Genomic DNA, 15,078 nt, shown 5'->3' on the forward strand with positions numbered 1-15,078 from the left:
TAGTCTCTGTAGTGGCAGCAATTTTTTTTTCTTCTAAAATTAACCATTTTAAGCTAGATATATTGAAATAACCATTTCAGAGACTGACAAACAGAAATTTGTGTGACTGCAAGATTAACTTTGTTATGTTAAACTGTTATCTTTTATTAGCCAGATTCACTAAATCACATGCAGACACATACATTACAAGTACAATGTGCAAGGAGGTTTATATACTACCCCCTTGTGTGCATTTCTAACCAGAGTCCAAAACAACCATACTGGTATCTTCATTGACTTTTGAGTTCTGACTAAACTGCTATTAGTGTAAATGTCTGTTTTAGGGAATTTTACATATTTTTTTTCCTGGGGCAGGGACTTATACATAAACTTTCTCTGATTTGTATTGAGCTGTGTAAGATGTGGTTGTTATGTAATTAAGGATGAGACCTACTTAAACTTTTCACCATTTGGCCACAATCTACATTATTTGAAAGAGAAACATCAAACACATAGCTGCATGTCTGTATGGGTTCATTTGTCCTTCATAGTGCTCAGTATATTTTTTTCATTCTTGACGCCTGGAATTGGACTAATATAAAGAAACCAATGATAAATAGAAATCACAAGTACCCTGCCAAAACACACAAAGAAATCTTAAATTGTCTGATGAAAGGGCTTCTATTTCATAGAATAATAATTTACACTGAACAAGAAGAGAAACTGACACATTTTCTTTCTAGTAAAATATGAATAATTCTATTTACATTGACTATTCTATAGTACAGTATGGGATATTGAATCTTTGTATAATAGTATTCCTTGCTGATCTTGGGTTGGGAACTTTTCCACTTTCCAGAACAACACAACCAATGGAGTTGTTTTTTAACTCGCAGTGTGTGTGATCCAATAATCCAAGGCAGTGCTCAGACTGCTCTGGGGGCTTGCATCTTTGGACTCTTTTGAAAAGGAGAAGGGTCCTGTACTTCCCTAAATAAGGCTTAAGAGCGCCTTGTGCTGGCCTGCCACTTTAGCGAATGATGTCTTGTGGAGGGGGCGGGGCCGGCAGCATGAGTAATTGCAGCGCTGATTGGAGCGTCCGTTCTAATCAGCAGCACAGGCTGCCGGGTGCCCGCCAGGAGCATCTAATGGACATTCCAGCAACTCCACAGCTGTAATTCCTGGCTGCGGGTGCCGTTCTAGGCACCCTGCATCCAGACGTTGCATTCCACAGAGCTCTGTGCGGCGGCACTGGTCACATACCCCTAGTTACAGCCCTGCTTCCCATACTCCCAAGCCATCATTACCCTTAGTGAGAAAGTGACACACGCATGCAAAAATGTGACTAGCTGAGGTGTGGGTGCAAAAATGTGCAGTAAATTAAATCATGCTATATAGCCCAAACCTATCAGCCGAAAATATAAAAATGGTCCTTGCCCCAGGCAAAAACGTTAAGGCAAAGGAAAAATGGTGCTGCCTGAAAGATGAAAGTGGAAAGTTCCTTACTCAGCACATATGTAGCGACCATCTAGGGCAGATGTTCCCAAACTCAGGCGCTCATTCCGACCCTCTCGCTAGATGCGTTCGCTCGCACCCAGCGTATGCAAATCCTGCTATTGCACAGCAAGGCATTAGCACGCCCACTATGTCTTGGCGTGCGATCACTTAGTGTATGCAGACGCCCACCAGCCATTCATAAGATGCCCACTTGCACACTTCATCTCCTGGAAGTGCTTGAAACCATTGGTACATCGAGCACCATCGGATGCGATCGCAGCGCTTGAGGTTGACTATACCCTGCCGCAAGCGCTGCGATCACTTCAGTGAGAAATACAACCAGGAGATGTGTACTATGACGCTGCCTGTTTATGCACACCTCTGAAACAGAGTTAAGACGCCTGCGTTTGCACCTCCACCCATGTTTCTAGTGGCCTGCCCCTGTTACCATCCACAAACGGCCTCTCCTGTCACTCATTCAACTGGGCTGTAGTGGTTCTACATTGTGATGTAGCTCACAATGCGAACCATCGGCAACTACTAGCGAACGCTTCTTAGCGAACGGATCTGAATCTGCTCCTCAGTCCTCAAGTGTCAGAGCTTAACTCCCAAGTTATCTGCATATATTTTTGAGTACAACTAGTCTCTCTCCAAAGTGAGAAGTGACTTCATGGTACATTATTCTTTAGATTACATTTTTGTCACGGCCTCTCCTACTGGGTTGTTGGAGCAGGATACAGACTTGTGATAAGCTAGAACATCCACCTGCATATAGATCTGTTCAGTTGGGCTTTCTTAGTACAGGGCAGCTTATTCTGGTCAGCGTGTAATGAGCTATAGAAATATCAGATTTTCAATAAAACAATACAGTGTATTCCATATAGTGGCAGGTTCCACCTGAGCCCAATGCACCCCCCTGTCCACTTAACTCGCATTAAAGCTAGCTTACACATAATGGTTGCTACTTGTTGCAAATAATCATGTGTTGGTATGGTACAGGAGGCCTGGTATTTGAATCCACTGCTTTGTAGATTTTAATACAGGGGGAAGATGCACACGTGTATGTATTTTTAGAATTATATTGGTATTGTAAGAATACATATTAGAAAGTGTAAGGAGTAAACTAAGCCACTTTGAAACTTCTACACTGTTTAAACCTTATTTTTCCTTTTATAGAACTGTGTACTGTTCAACACTGTAAACCAGAAGTTGCCAAACTCTGTCCTCAAGGCACCCTGGTGGTCCAGGTATTAAGGATAACCATGCTTGGGCACAAGTGACTTAGGCCCTGATTCAGAGCCGGACGCTCTGACCAGAGCGCTCGCTCTGAATCAGGGCCCACCTCCATAAATATGGAGCGTCCTCCTGGACGCTCGTATAGCTGTGGGTCACCACCCACAGCATATACGAGCGTGCAGGATGATGGTCGCGATGGTCTTGACCATCGCCACTGCGAGCAGAAGCCTGCGGTTGAGTTTCTCAACCGTCTGGCAGGCATGCCCACCAAAGGGGGCGTGCTGTCAATCAACATCGACAGCACGCCCCCTTTGATCAGACACTACGAGCGAAGGAAAGTCCTTCGCTCGTCGCGTCTCGCGCATGCGCACGATGGAGCTCCCTCCGTCATGCGCAGTGCAGACCATCGACCCACTTGCGAGCGGACAGCCGCTCGCGAGTGGGTCTGAATCAGGGCCTTAATTAGTACATCAGTCAATTTGATTTAACCATCTGTGCTTAACCATGGATATAATTAAAACCTGGACTTTTAGGGTGCTTTGAGGAGTTTGGGAACCTCTGCTATAAACACGTTTACTCTAACAAATTATTGATAAATGGATGTGGAAAATGTAAAGGAATTTATCTTTAATTTTATATGTATAATATATTTGTGTTTTTTATATTGTTCAGTGTGCACAATTTTAATGTATGTTTGTTTGTCACTAGTACCAGGATTTTTATTTGCTCTTTGCTTTCTTTTGTTTTTGTTTTTTTGTTAAAAAACCAAATCAAGATTTTATAATTTTATGTGGGAGCTCTCAGAAGGGGACATGGGGAAAATAACAGTGGACATGATTACATAAGACCTATTAACAGTGCATGCCTGAAATTAATGCACAACAGAAAACAAGATAATGTAATTTTATTTTAAAACAAAGTATGCCTCAATAGAATGTCAGCACTATTAAGTTACAACTAGTTGTATGTGAGAGTTCATTAACATGCTTAATCCATCTATATAACAAATAACAGCATTCTTATGGAACCTCGGATGCCAGTTTGTGTGGCATAAATATCCCCATCCTCTTTTCAACAGATGTAATGGATGAGGGTAGTGTTACACCATCCACTGACTTATCTGTTTTCTCTAATCCCAACATTTGTGCTACCCTTTTTCTTATAGGTTTATTAAGAAGCTGTTAAAGAAACTTGCAGCTGGACCATTAGGAACAACACACCATAATTGTTACATTTTAATTCACATTCAAAAAGAGAGATACAACATATTGCAATAACTAAACATAGAGGCTAGGAAACTATCAGTGATTGCAGTTAAGACTGACATCTTTCTTCTAGAGCAGTCTCTAAAAAGCAGAACATACGGGTGTAATCATTGCTGAAAATTGTGCCAGACTTGTACTTTGTAATGATAATCACGCTCAGATAGTGGTCTATAAATGTGCATTGTGGCCGTAGGCCGTGGTTAATAGCGGCCACGGCACTGAAGGACCTGCAGTGGCGCCATATTTAAAATGTATAGGCGCCCATTGGGAATGGTGGTAAAAATTTAGTTTTTTAACTTGTTTGACCTGCGGCGGCCGTTGTGTGTTAAGTAGCCGCTGGGGGCTCCACAGGACTCTGTGCAGGGAGCCACTGAGTGCTCCATGCTGGGGACTGGGAGCTTTGCGCCCCAGCACTCCGAGGGTTACAGGAAGCCGCTGCACCCGGTACCACTATCCCGGACTGCAGGGCTGAATGATTACGCACTGGGAGACCAGCTCCCAGTGCAGCGCTGCAGAAGGGACTGTGCGCTCACCTAAGCTTCTGGCACCACAGCACTCCAAAGCAGAATGTCCGTATGCTGGGGGACGGATAGCCCGCTCCCTGGACCTCCCAGTGCTGAAGGCAGGATGGAGGACCAGGCAAGCCAGCTCCTGGTACCCCCCCCCAGCGCAGCGCTGCAGCCGGGGCTGAATCCGGTGCACCAGGAAAATACCAGCACTACTCAGACTGCAGGGCTTGGCTGTCAGTGCCCCAGCACTACAGGGGTGCTAACAAAGCCCAGCACTGGTCGCAAAGTATAACCAACACAAATGTGAAAGAAAAAAAAAAGCCTGATGCTGTGCAGAGTGTATGTATGTGTATGTGTGTGTATCTATGTATGTATGTATGTATGTATGTATGTGTATGTATATATATATATATATATATATATATATATATATAAAATATTTATATTAATGTGGTTTGAATGTATTTTAAGTGTATAGTCGCACTTCTCAGTTCCCTGGAAGGGCTTCGTGTGGGTTGCTGGATACCCCAGCCATCCAGGAAAATAAACTGCCCTCCTATGCAGCCTTGTGCCTGAAAGTGGTATGAGGAGGTGCATGAAGAGCTGGCTAATGCAGCCAACTAAGTGGTTTCAGCGAACTCCAAAGAGCTTCCCCTCCATGGCCAGGAACTTTGCCCGGGGACCTTGCTTGCCCACCTCTGGAGCTCAGATTCCTGGAAGCCCGTTTTGGAGGGAACAATTTGTTCATCCCAGACATTGTTGAGCCCTGTGTGTGGGCTCCCCACTGTCCATAGGGGACTGACTATGTTAAACGTACATGTGGACAGCACATGCACTTAAGTTGATTTATTTGAAAACCGCAGGGCGGACTTGCCGCCTGTGGTAATGTGTATTAGAGTGGCAGAGAAGGTTCTCATAATATGTGCTATGGTGCGTTTTTACGCACTACAGGCTGTCGGGGACCCGATTTAAAAAACTGCCTGGGTCCTGTGGGACGCGCTGCCTGTGTGTAGCGCTGCAGCCGCCAATCACCGCCACCGGTGTCTTCTCATCCAATAGCCGGTGGCGACGTTTCCTCCTCTAGTCACCGCCCTATCAGTCCTCAATCAGTCACCAGACGCCGGACGACCACCCCGTCTTGTGAGCAACAGGCTCCGCCCACAGCCCAGGAGTGATCTGCAGATATATCTATAAATGATGGTCGTTCATATACACTGAACAACCATCATCTTCCAGGCAGCCGCAGGTCCCGCTGGCCAGGAGGGGGGATTGGGGGCATGTCCGACCCCCCTCCCCGCGGCTGCCGCCGCATGTGTACTGCCTATTGGCTGATTGCCCGTACACACTTGCTGATGGACAGATATGTCTGCAGATACATCTGTCTATCGGCTGTGCAGCACAGCCGATGCGATATGTCTGTGAACGACGTTGGGCACCAGATATATTGGCTGATCAATTGATCAGCCAATATATCTGGTCAGTGTGTACCTAGCTTAATAGTATATGAAATTTAGATATTTTAGTAAACAGTGAAATAAATAACAATAAGCTATAACTGTAATAAATGGCAGACTTTGAAATGGTGATACAAAACTTGAAGCAATGTTACCAATATTATATTGATGTGTGATGGAAATGGATTTACATCTCAAGTACTAACAAATAAAAATAATTACTTTTCTCTGTTCTCTTGCTTCTTAAGGATAACTTCCCTTGTCTAGAAAATTATTTCTATTCATCTGACTAAAGATGCGTATCCACTAGCAGATAGTGGAATGACAGTACGATTACAGCATTGTAATCGTACAGTCGTTCCTCTTCCCCTGCAGTGCCTACACTGAATGATATGCAGTGTAGGCACTCTCCCTCATCCCTGAACATGGTCAAATCTGTCTTTATCGGCAGATTGACCAGCATGTTCCGGCGATGATTGATGTCAAAATCGACCAGCGGGAGCGCACATCCCTGGTCGATTACGACATTTTAATGCCCAATTAATAAGCGATTGAACGATAACGATATCTTTCAATCGCTCATCTTAATTGGCAAGTGGATACCCACCATTACCTTATAAATTCACCTGTCGTTTACGCACAGTGGTGGCAACTATTCTGCGGGCCTAACCAATATTCATGAAACTGATGCTTGTCATCAGGGTAAACCTTTTATACACTTTTTCCACTATTTTTAAAAAGTTTATTAAATAGTGCTGTAAAACAAAAATATACTCTTCCCATCTATTCATGCACGAGAGGAGGCATATTCTAATGCAGGGGTAGCCAACTTCGGTCCTCGAGAGCTACTAACAGTTCACGTTTTCCAGGTCACTTAGCCGGTACACAGGTGTATTCAATAATCACTAACACATTTGAAAAGATCCACAGGTGGAGCTAATTATTTCACTTGTGATTCTGTGAGGAGAATTGGAAAACATGCACTGTTTGTAGCTCTTGAGGACCAGGGTTGGCTACCCCTGTTCTAATGCATCTATTATGCTAAACAGCTTACATGGGCAGCACTCCCAACCACTAAGAGTGCTGGGAGCTTTGCAATCTTACAGGTCAAACCAGATACATTCTCCCTTCTCTTTAAGACCTTCCAGTGTTATATTGTGACTCTCTTGTGTGGACCAAAGGAGGGAGAGAATCTTTTCTTATTTTTTCCTATTTGTATTTTATTTTCAGATCACGCTGATAAATAAAATGAATTGAAAAAAATATTTTCACTATAAGCGTTTTGTGCCTTCGGTGATGCCATTAGACCCTATAGAATTGATACACTGCATTCTCATGAACATTGCACGGCTTCCAGTGTGTGTAGTTCACATGTACACTTTAACTTTTGTTTATTATGTCAAACACTGGATCTAGTGGATTAAAATTACAATTGTGTAAAAACAATATACAGTTTTTCCTTACAAAGTTTTTTTTTTTTTTTTTTTTTCCTTATGCCACTGGTCATTCCTAGAATTACCGTGGTTAAAAAGAATAGATCATCTTCCTTTTTTTACGGGGGAAAAAGATGCATTTACACCATTTAAACCATTTATTTATGTTCAGTGTACTTGCCTTAGAGCCATCTGTTAATTATTAAACATTCCTTTGGCGTTGATGTTGATCTTTGCGGGCTCCTTTTGAGAAGCAAAGTTTCTGTTTGAGAGGTTTAAAATATGAAAGGAGTTTGTGGGCGAAGGCCGCAATCTGTTATTTTATAGTAAAGAGCAGATTTTACTGAAATGAAGAATTAGTATACCCTGACTCAAACAAGCAAGAAAATAACATGACTCATATTCCTTTGCAAATATAGTAACTTTAATTGCAGAGAAGCAGGAGAGAACAGCTATGCTTTCATGACATGGAGCCCCTGTGTAAGGACAATCTGAAACATTTTTGTTGAAGATCATTATTATCCTGAAGATAAAATGAAGTGTGCTGGAGACCATTTCCTTTATGCACATACATGTCGCTTGATCTTTTGTATTTAATGAGGGTAACAAGTGCTGTAAATGTAGTGTCCATGCCATTGAAATGTATTCAAGTGTTGAAATGTTAATTATCAGGCGGTTTCACCTGCTCCAGACACATTGCCTACAGCAGCTTGTTGAGTGGTTAGAGATGGGGCTGATAAGAGTAAAATGCCTTTGGACTAATAAAAAGTGATACTTTCTCAGTAGCTCATTTCCTTTGCCTACAGCTATATTTTATAGATGAGAATATGTAGCCTCTATCCCAACTGTGTCACCGTTCATTTATTCTTTTCCAAAATACTCTTTGAGATTTGTTATTGTGCTTAATGTGCACAGGTAATTTAATATGTTGAGTGTATTCTATATTATTATACTTTACCAGTTCTAGTACTGTGGATGGCTGTTGTTCTAGCTTAGACTAATGTTTAAATGCATTGTTATGTTTTAGTTTCTTCTACTCGATTACTAACTCTAAACCAAGTCTATTACCGTAAAGGATACTATCACCCTAAGGAAATTTGGTATCATTGTATCATTGTTTAAAAACAAACCTGCGAATGCCCAACAGAGCTTTGTTGACTCGGTGTCTACATTGCAGCACATACCATGTAAGTGTCACATTTAGTACAGTAGAAAGATTGTCCTGCAACTCTAATATGTAAGAAGTAAATATATTATTTTAGTTTTTATTTTTATTTTTTTATTAGGAACATTTAGGACCTGATTCAGACCCGCTTGCTAAGGCGCGATTGCTCACTCTGAGCGATTTTCTCTCATCTGCGCATGCGTATTATTCGCAGTGCGCAAGCCATTCGTTGCAATCTGATTTTGGTAGCTCGTAAGCCACTATCAGGTCACTGCTTTGAGTGACAGTGCCATTTGTTGGTGGTAACAGGGGAAGGTGCTTGTAAACGGGGGAGTGGTTGTGCGAACGCAGGCGTGTCTGGCCCGCCAAAACGGCGTTTGAAGGGCATGCATAATTAGCGTCATTGTACACGTCACCTGCATGTAATATCAGCCACCGCTGCTCGCTGTGCTTGCGGCAGGCTAAGGCAACCCCAAGGGCTGCGAGCAGCTCCGATGGCTCACGATGGTCTCGATTAATCCTTTATTTTCCAGAGATGATGTGTGTTGCGAGTGGCAAGGGGCGTCTTCAGACATTTGCGAGCGCACTTTGCTGTAGCTCGCTAAAACATAGTGGGCATCCTTACGCGACACAGTGTGAGTGCTTCATTTAAATATCAGGCCCCTTTTTGCCAGCGAGCGATCGCAATTTGCGAACGGGTCTGAATGAGCTCCTTAGTCCCTTGTAAAGCTGTAACACTTCTATAATCACGTGTATGTTTGCACATGACACAAAATGATGTAGTGTAATGCGAGAGTCCCTGCAAGAGTTCTCTTCCTTTATAGTGTAGCCTAGGTAAATTGGTAGATTAGGTTAACAATATAGCATTTGGAGTTCTGTGTGAATAATGTAAGGTTGTCATTATGGGGAGGTCAAAGCAGGCAGCAGCTGGGACAGTGCTGAGGGCAGGTAGCAGTTGAGGTAGAGCTGGGGGGAAAGGCAGGGAGAAGTTTGGGTAGAGGGGAGCAAGGGCAGGCAGTGCTTGGGTAGGGAGGGGGTAAGTGCAGACAGCAGTTGCAACAGTGCTGGGGGGCAAGGATAGAGAACAGCTGACAGTACTGGGGTGCAAGGATGGGGCTATGGGCAGGCAGTACTGGAATAGAGAGGGGGCAAGGAGGGGGTTGGGGCAGGCAGTGTTGGGTATAGGGAGGGGGGGCAGTACTGTGGGCATGGAGGAGGTTAGGGGCAGGCAGTGCTTAGGGGTAGGAAGGGAACAAGGATAGATAGCAACTGGGGAAGTACAGGGGACAAGAAGGAAGTTAGGGCCGGGTAGGGAGGGTGGCAAGGAGGAGATTAGGGGCAGGCAGTGAGGGGTTGAGAAGGAGTAAGGGTAGATAGCAGCTGAAAGTAGTATTAGTAGCAGCTAGCCCTTTCCCCCCTATGGGGGAAAAAAAAATATCTGCATAGTTCTGAAATGTTCCGGTTTGGACTGACCTCGGCTGCTGGTACAGATCACTGCAGTAGGCACTGAAGTAGGGAACGCTGTTTAGTCCCAGACAGGCCCTCCTCCTCAGAGCTTCTTGGCCCTTTGTGACGTCTGTGTCACATGACCCCAGAACTTGCAGGGAGCTGGATGTGTGGTTTTGTTGCTTTTCAACCTGACTGCCTATGTATGGGAGGCAGTCAGCCAGGTTCCCTCTGACATCCTCTATGGGCACCCCAAGCGAGACTCCATGATCACGTCCAGAAGCAGGCCCCCGAGTACCGCCCCCAGGACTGGGCACGAGTGCAGAATACAGTCAGTGAGTGTACCGTCAAGCAGGGGGATCGTTCCCCCAGCACTTGTCCTCCCTCCAACAACTCACTAGTGGCGGAGGCAGGGTGGGGACATCTGTCATTGCAGATGCTCCTTCTGCCCTCATCCATCTCTCATTCTCCTGGCTGCAGCAGTCAGTTTGTCCCAGCTCACAGGACTTCAACGAACGCCAGGGTCATCAGCTGCGAAATGCTCCCTTCCCAGGCTGCAGCTCCATAGCATCTGACCTCTGATGGAACCAAGGGGGCGGTCCTGCCAAATGGGAGATGGCTAAAAGAGCGGTCTCTCTGTCACTGCCACACATAGTGATCTGCGGCCGCATTAGGTTACAGCAGGGGTCAAAGTTTTGTAAAATCTAGGAGCCATTTGAAAAGTTTAGGGGCCAGACAACTGAGCCGGCCAAAATTATAAGAAAGCTTGTATAGTCTAACACATGTACCCCTTACCTAGCCCCCAATTCATAGTGTGCCACACACAGGAGGGCACCATATTTTATAGTGCATATCACACAAAGGACTACCCCATAATTATATTGGGCCACACACAGCAGTGCATTTAGTGAGCGTAACACACAGGAGTGCCCTCAATTTCTAACAATATGATTGTGGGAGGAAATTCTAATGAAATAATATAACTAGTCACTCAGCAGCTGTGTACAGCTCCCTGGAGAGCACACCCTACCTCCCCAGTCAGCAGTACTGCAACTCCCCAGCGGTCACTCTTCTACTCCCTGCTGGCAGTGCTGAAAATCCCACGCAGTCACTTGTCTCCACTGTGCCAGTAATGATGCAGCTCCTCAGCCGTGCGGGCACTCTCTTCCCTGCTGGTAGATCTGCAGCTCCCTGGTGGTCACTACTCCACGGACCTCCGCGCCAGGAGTAATACAGCTCCCAACAGCACGGTCACTCTGCTCCCTGCTGCCGGCTGTGCTGCAGCTCCCTGCGGCACAGTGCTGTGCTCCTACGGCATGGTCACTCTCCTCCCCGCTGCTGACAATGCTGCAGGGAGAAGGACCGGATCATGCAGAGAAGGGAGAAGCCACACAGTAATTGAATGTGGCAGGCGAGGATTCCTCCCCATGGTGGGCAACAGACGTGCAGCATCCCGCCGACTCCTGTAACTACCAATAGTTACAGGTTCAACTCCAAATGGATTGCAGAGAGGTCCAGCCCGGGAAACCTATTCCCCTCTGCCTCCTAGCCCAGCCCGCCCTGGCTGTCAGTCACTTAATTGGTGGCAAGGGATTGGCTGCAGCCGATTGCGTCCCCAGGGACCCGCCCATTTTTGAAGAGTGAGTATAAAGCGTGTATTTGCTATCACTGGTTGTGTGTTTGGAGGCTAAACGTGCTTACATTTTAAGATTTAATTTGAATTAGAAAGACATTAATATTTTTATTGCAAATCATAGATCTAACAATACCATACTGTATAATTAGTGAGAGACTTCTCAAATGGATGAAAATCCATTTTTAGATAATTTGAATGAAAATTTATTTATAGACTGATTTTTTGCTATGTGCGTATCAATGAGTGCTACATGCATAATGCTGTCCTTACTGTAATTGTTATTCATTAGATATAAAACCGCCTTGAGACCTATTAGAGAAAACACTATATAAATAAAAATATCAATTGATTTATGTTACGTAATCGTGATTGTGTAATTCACTTTAATACAAAACAGCAACTACATTTTCTTGTTGTATTGAGCTTTGTGGATATTATAATCCTGTAGTGTATATCAAATTGATTAACATGTAATCATCATAGAATGTTTAGGGGGGTTTAGTTTATATCACGGCGGTCGGGATGCCGGCGCCGGAATCTCGACACCAGTCAAAATCCCAGAACCTTGACCGCTGGCGTCTCAAATATAAGTATAGGGGTTAGGCACTAGGGGGAGAGTTATTTTTAGGCACTAGGGGTAGGGTTAGGCTACAGGAAGGGATGGTTAGGGTTTAGGATACTGTACGTACCGATAGGTGACTGTATCCTAACCCTGATGGGATGCCGGCGTCTGGATTATTGCAACACTGCATCATCTTTTGACACTAAGGTGAATTTGTTCTTGATGTCTTACACTCTGTGCCCTTTTTTTCTCTCCCCTACATGCAGAGAGCAACTATGAAATACAAGAGGATTGCATATTGCTTTGCAGACTTAAGGACTTTTTTTCACCTATGTAGGACACTATGAGCCACCAACTTGTACATTAATTTTGGTATATGTATCTATTGTTTGGGGGTGTAATTGGACCCTTTTTATGTGTAGGAGGCAGACCAGTAGAGAGTGCCAAGTATTTTGTTTGTTCATAACGTTAGTACTGTATATACAGGTGTTACCTTTCCATATTGGCAAGTTTTTTATGTGGGTTATCTACAAAATTTGAAACTCCCCACAATGTGGTGAAGCAAGAAGTCTGGTCCCTAAATGCTGTAATATTTTGTCCTAAATGTTATTAATCCTATACCTATGTTTGTGTTAACACAGGTGTACAGGCAGGATTGTGAGACTTTTGGCATGGTCGTGAAGATGCTGATAGACAAAGACCCTTCCCTTGAAAAGCAGGTCCAGTTTGCATTACGGCAGAATTTAAGTGAGATCGGTGAGAGATGTATTGAAGAACTGAAATTGTACATTGCAGAATATGATGCAGCACATCAAGAACTGGCATAGCATGTACTAAGAATTACTGTGGATTTACCTTTTTTTTTTTTTTTTTTTATTGGACTCTTTCTTTATAACCTATAACATATAGATCTGTCCGATGTTAAGATACAATTAGCGTAACTGATGTTTTTCGTAGGTATCGCAGATTATTATCCTATTTTATTATTTTTTTTAAAGTAATTTACAGAGTATAAATGGTTACATGTAGATAATGAATAGATTGAACTGCAGGTGTGTATTTTATTCATGCAATTTGTTTATTTGTTTTATACTGCAGTATTTGTATAATATGTAACATTTACTGTGTGTTTGTAGTAAGTTGCATTCCCATATCTGTTTAGTCCATTTTGGTCACTAAATGTAGACTGGTTAAAATATCATGTTTTATTTTTTATTATTTCATGAATATCTCTTGGAAATTACCTTTTCCTATGTACAGCATCATTGTTATTTTACGTGAAAAAAGTAATTTAATACCGTGTAAAGTAATTGTCCATAAACATTGAGAAAGAGATTGATCCTAATAAAATAGGCACAAACAAATACAAGAAATATTGTATGGACCAACCTGTATTATCGATGCCCATTATGATAAAACTCATTCAGGTGAAAAGAAGTAGGAATCCTTAAACAATATAAACTGAGAGGGTGTTTTGTTACGTTCTGGTGCCACAAGGACAGTTTGACTGATTTCAGAATAATTGAAACACTTAGTAACCTGTAGATAATTTTTAGCCTACATAAATATTTCCCTATGTTGCTGTATGGCACAAGAAATAAGAATGAGATTGATTGTATGAAAACTGTTGCACAGCTACTGTAATAGTGTAACAAAAAAAGTCTGATTTTATAAACTACTTTTAACTTTGACCCATAAAACCAAATACAACAGAGCTTAAAATTCTAAATATATCTTGAGTTCCAACTATTTTGCATTTGTATTTTTATTTTTTATGTTCTCTAAATCAGAAAAGTATATAAATGAAAAGATGTCCTTGCTGACAAAACACAATATTTAATTTGACTCTGTTTTGTAGTTCTTGGTCTTTTCTTTGGCTAACTAACCCTATTCCTGGGTGCCCAAATTGCACACTCGTCACCTGGCCTATTTTATATTTTACTTACTTTGGGTTAAAGCATTAAAATAGAAAACTGCAGCCCAAGAGCTGTTGCAGAATTATAACCGTGATCTGCTGGAAATCATAGGACTATACTGTAGCTCAAGGTGCACCTTTTATATTATTATTTATTATTATTATTATTATTATTATTATCCTTTTATCTATAGGGCACCACAAGGGAGCCACAGTACCCTAGAAAGGGCATATAAAAGTAGTACAGACCTAATAGGACAAAAAATTCTAGTATATACATGAGTGTCAAAACACAAATTGTAGATGCTTGAAAATCAGCACTGATTAAACCTATAACCCATTTGATGGGTACAGCAGACAGGTTCAGAGCCACTGATAGGTAAAATAATATCAAAAAAGAAGAGATGAGGGGGTAGGTATGAATATGAAGAGTAAACAAACAGTGACCTGCTCGTGAGAGTTTACGATCTATATTGACGGAGTAAAACATTACACATGGATGGGGTGAGTCGTGTGGGGACAAAAGAGCTCTATTAGGAGGAAAGCTTGTAGATTTTGATAAAGAGATAGGGTTCAGGAGCCCATGTGAAGCTTTGGGGGCAGGTGGAGAATCCTTTAGGGAGGGGGAGTGAGTTCCAGTGGTTGGAGCAGCACAGGTAAAGTCCTGGTGGCAGGAGTGTGAAGAGGTTGGAAAGAGGCGGCAGGCAGGAGTGAGATGGTGGCTGAGGTAGGGGGAGGGGAATAGACAATTACCTCATATATATGTATGAGTTTGAAGAGTTCTTTGTAGGGAAAGGTGAGCCAGTCTAGAGCCTAACAGAGTGGGCAGAAAGAAAAATGTGAAGAGCAGCGGTTGCCACGGCGTTAAAGTAACGGCACCTCATCTAGCACCTCTTGAGGCCTGCTCTGAGCCCGAATTCACACAATTTTGCTTGCTGCCGTAAAGTGCACCTTCTATAATAACCGGTGATTCCTAAGAAA

The 15,078-nt window shown here is 43.0% G+C and overlaps 1 protein-coding gene across 4 annotated transcripts in view; it reads left to right on the forward strand.

The window, feature by feature from the left end:
- Positions 1-13,921, forward strand: part of PPHLN1 (periphilin 1) — a 114,709-nt gene extending 100,788 nt beyond the window's left edge. For 3 of the 4 annotated variants that reach the window (XM_088457929.1, XM_088457944.1, XM_088457950.1), the window contains one exon: positions 12,824-13,920. In XM_088457929.1, coding sequence (XP_088314055.1) covers positions 12,824-13,009 — 186 coding nt within the window. In that variant the 3' untranslated portion in view covers positions 13,010-13,920. Of the gene's footprint in view, positions 1-12,823 lie in introns of all 4 variants that reach the window. The other variant, XM_088457938.1, reaches the window with a different exon arrangement.
- Positions 13,922-15,078: the final 1,157 nt, after the last annotated feature.

Source organism: Taudactylus pleione, unplaced genomic scaffold (genome assembly GCF_031769625.1).
Source record: "Taudactylus pleione unplaced genomic scaffold, aTauple2 ptg000041l, whole genome shotgun sequence".
Lineage (NCBI taxonomy): Eukaryota > Metazoa > Chordata > Amphibia > Anura > Myobatrachidae > Taudactylus > Taudactylus pleione.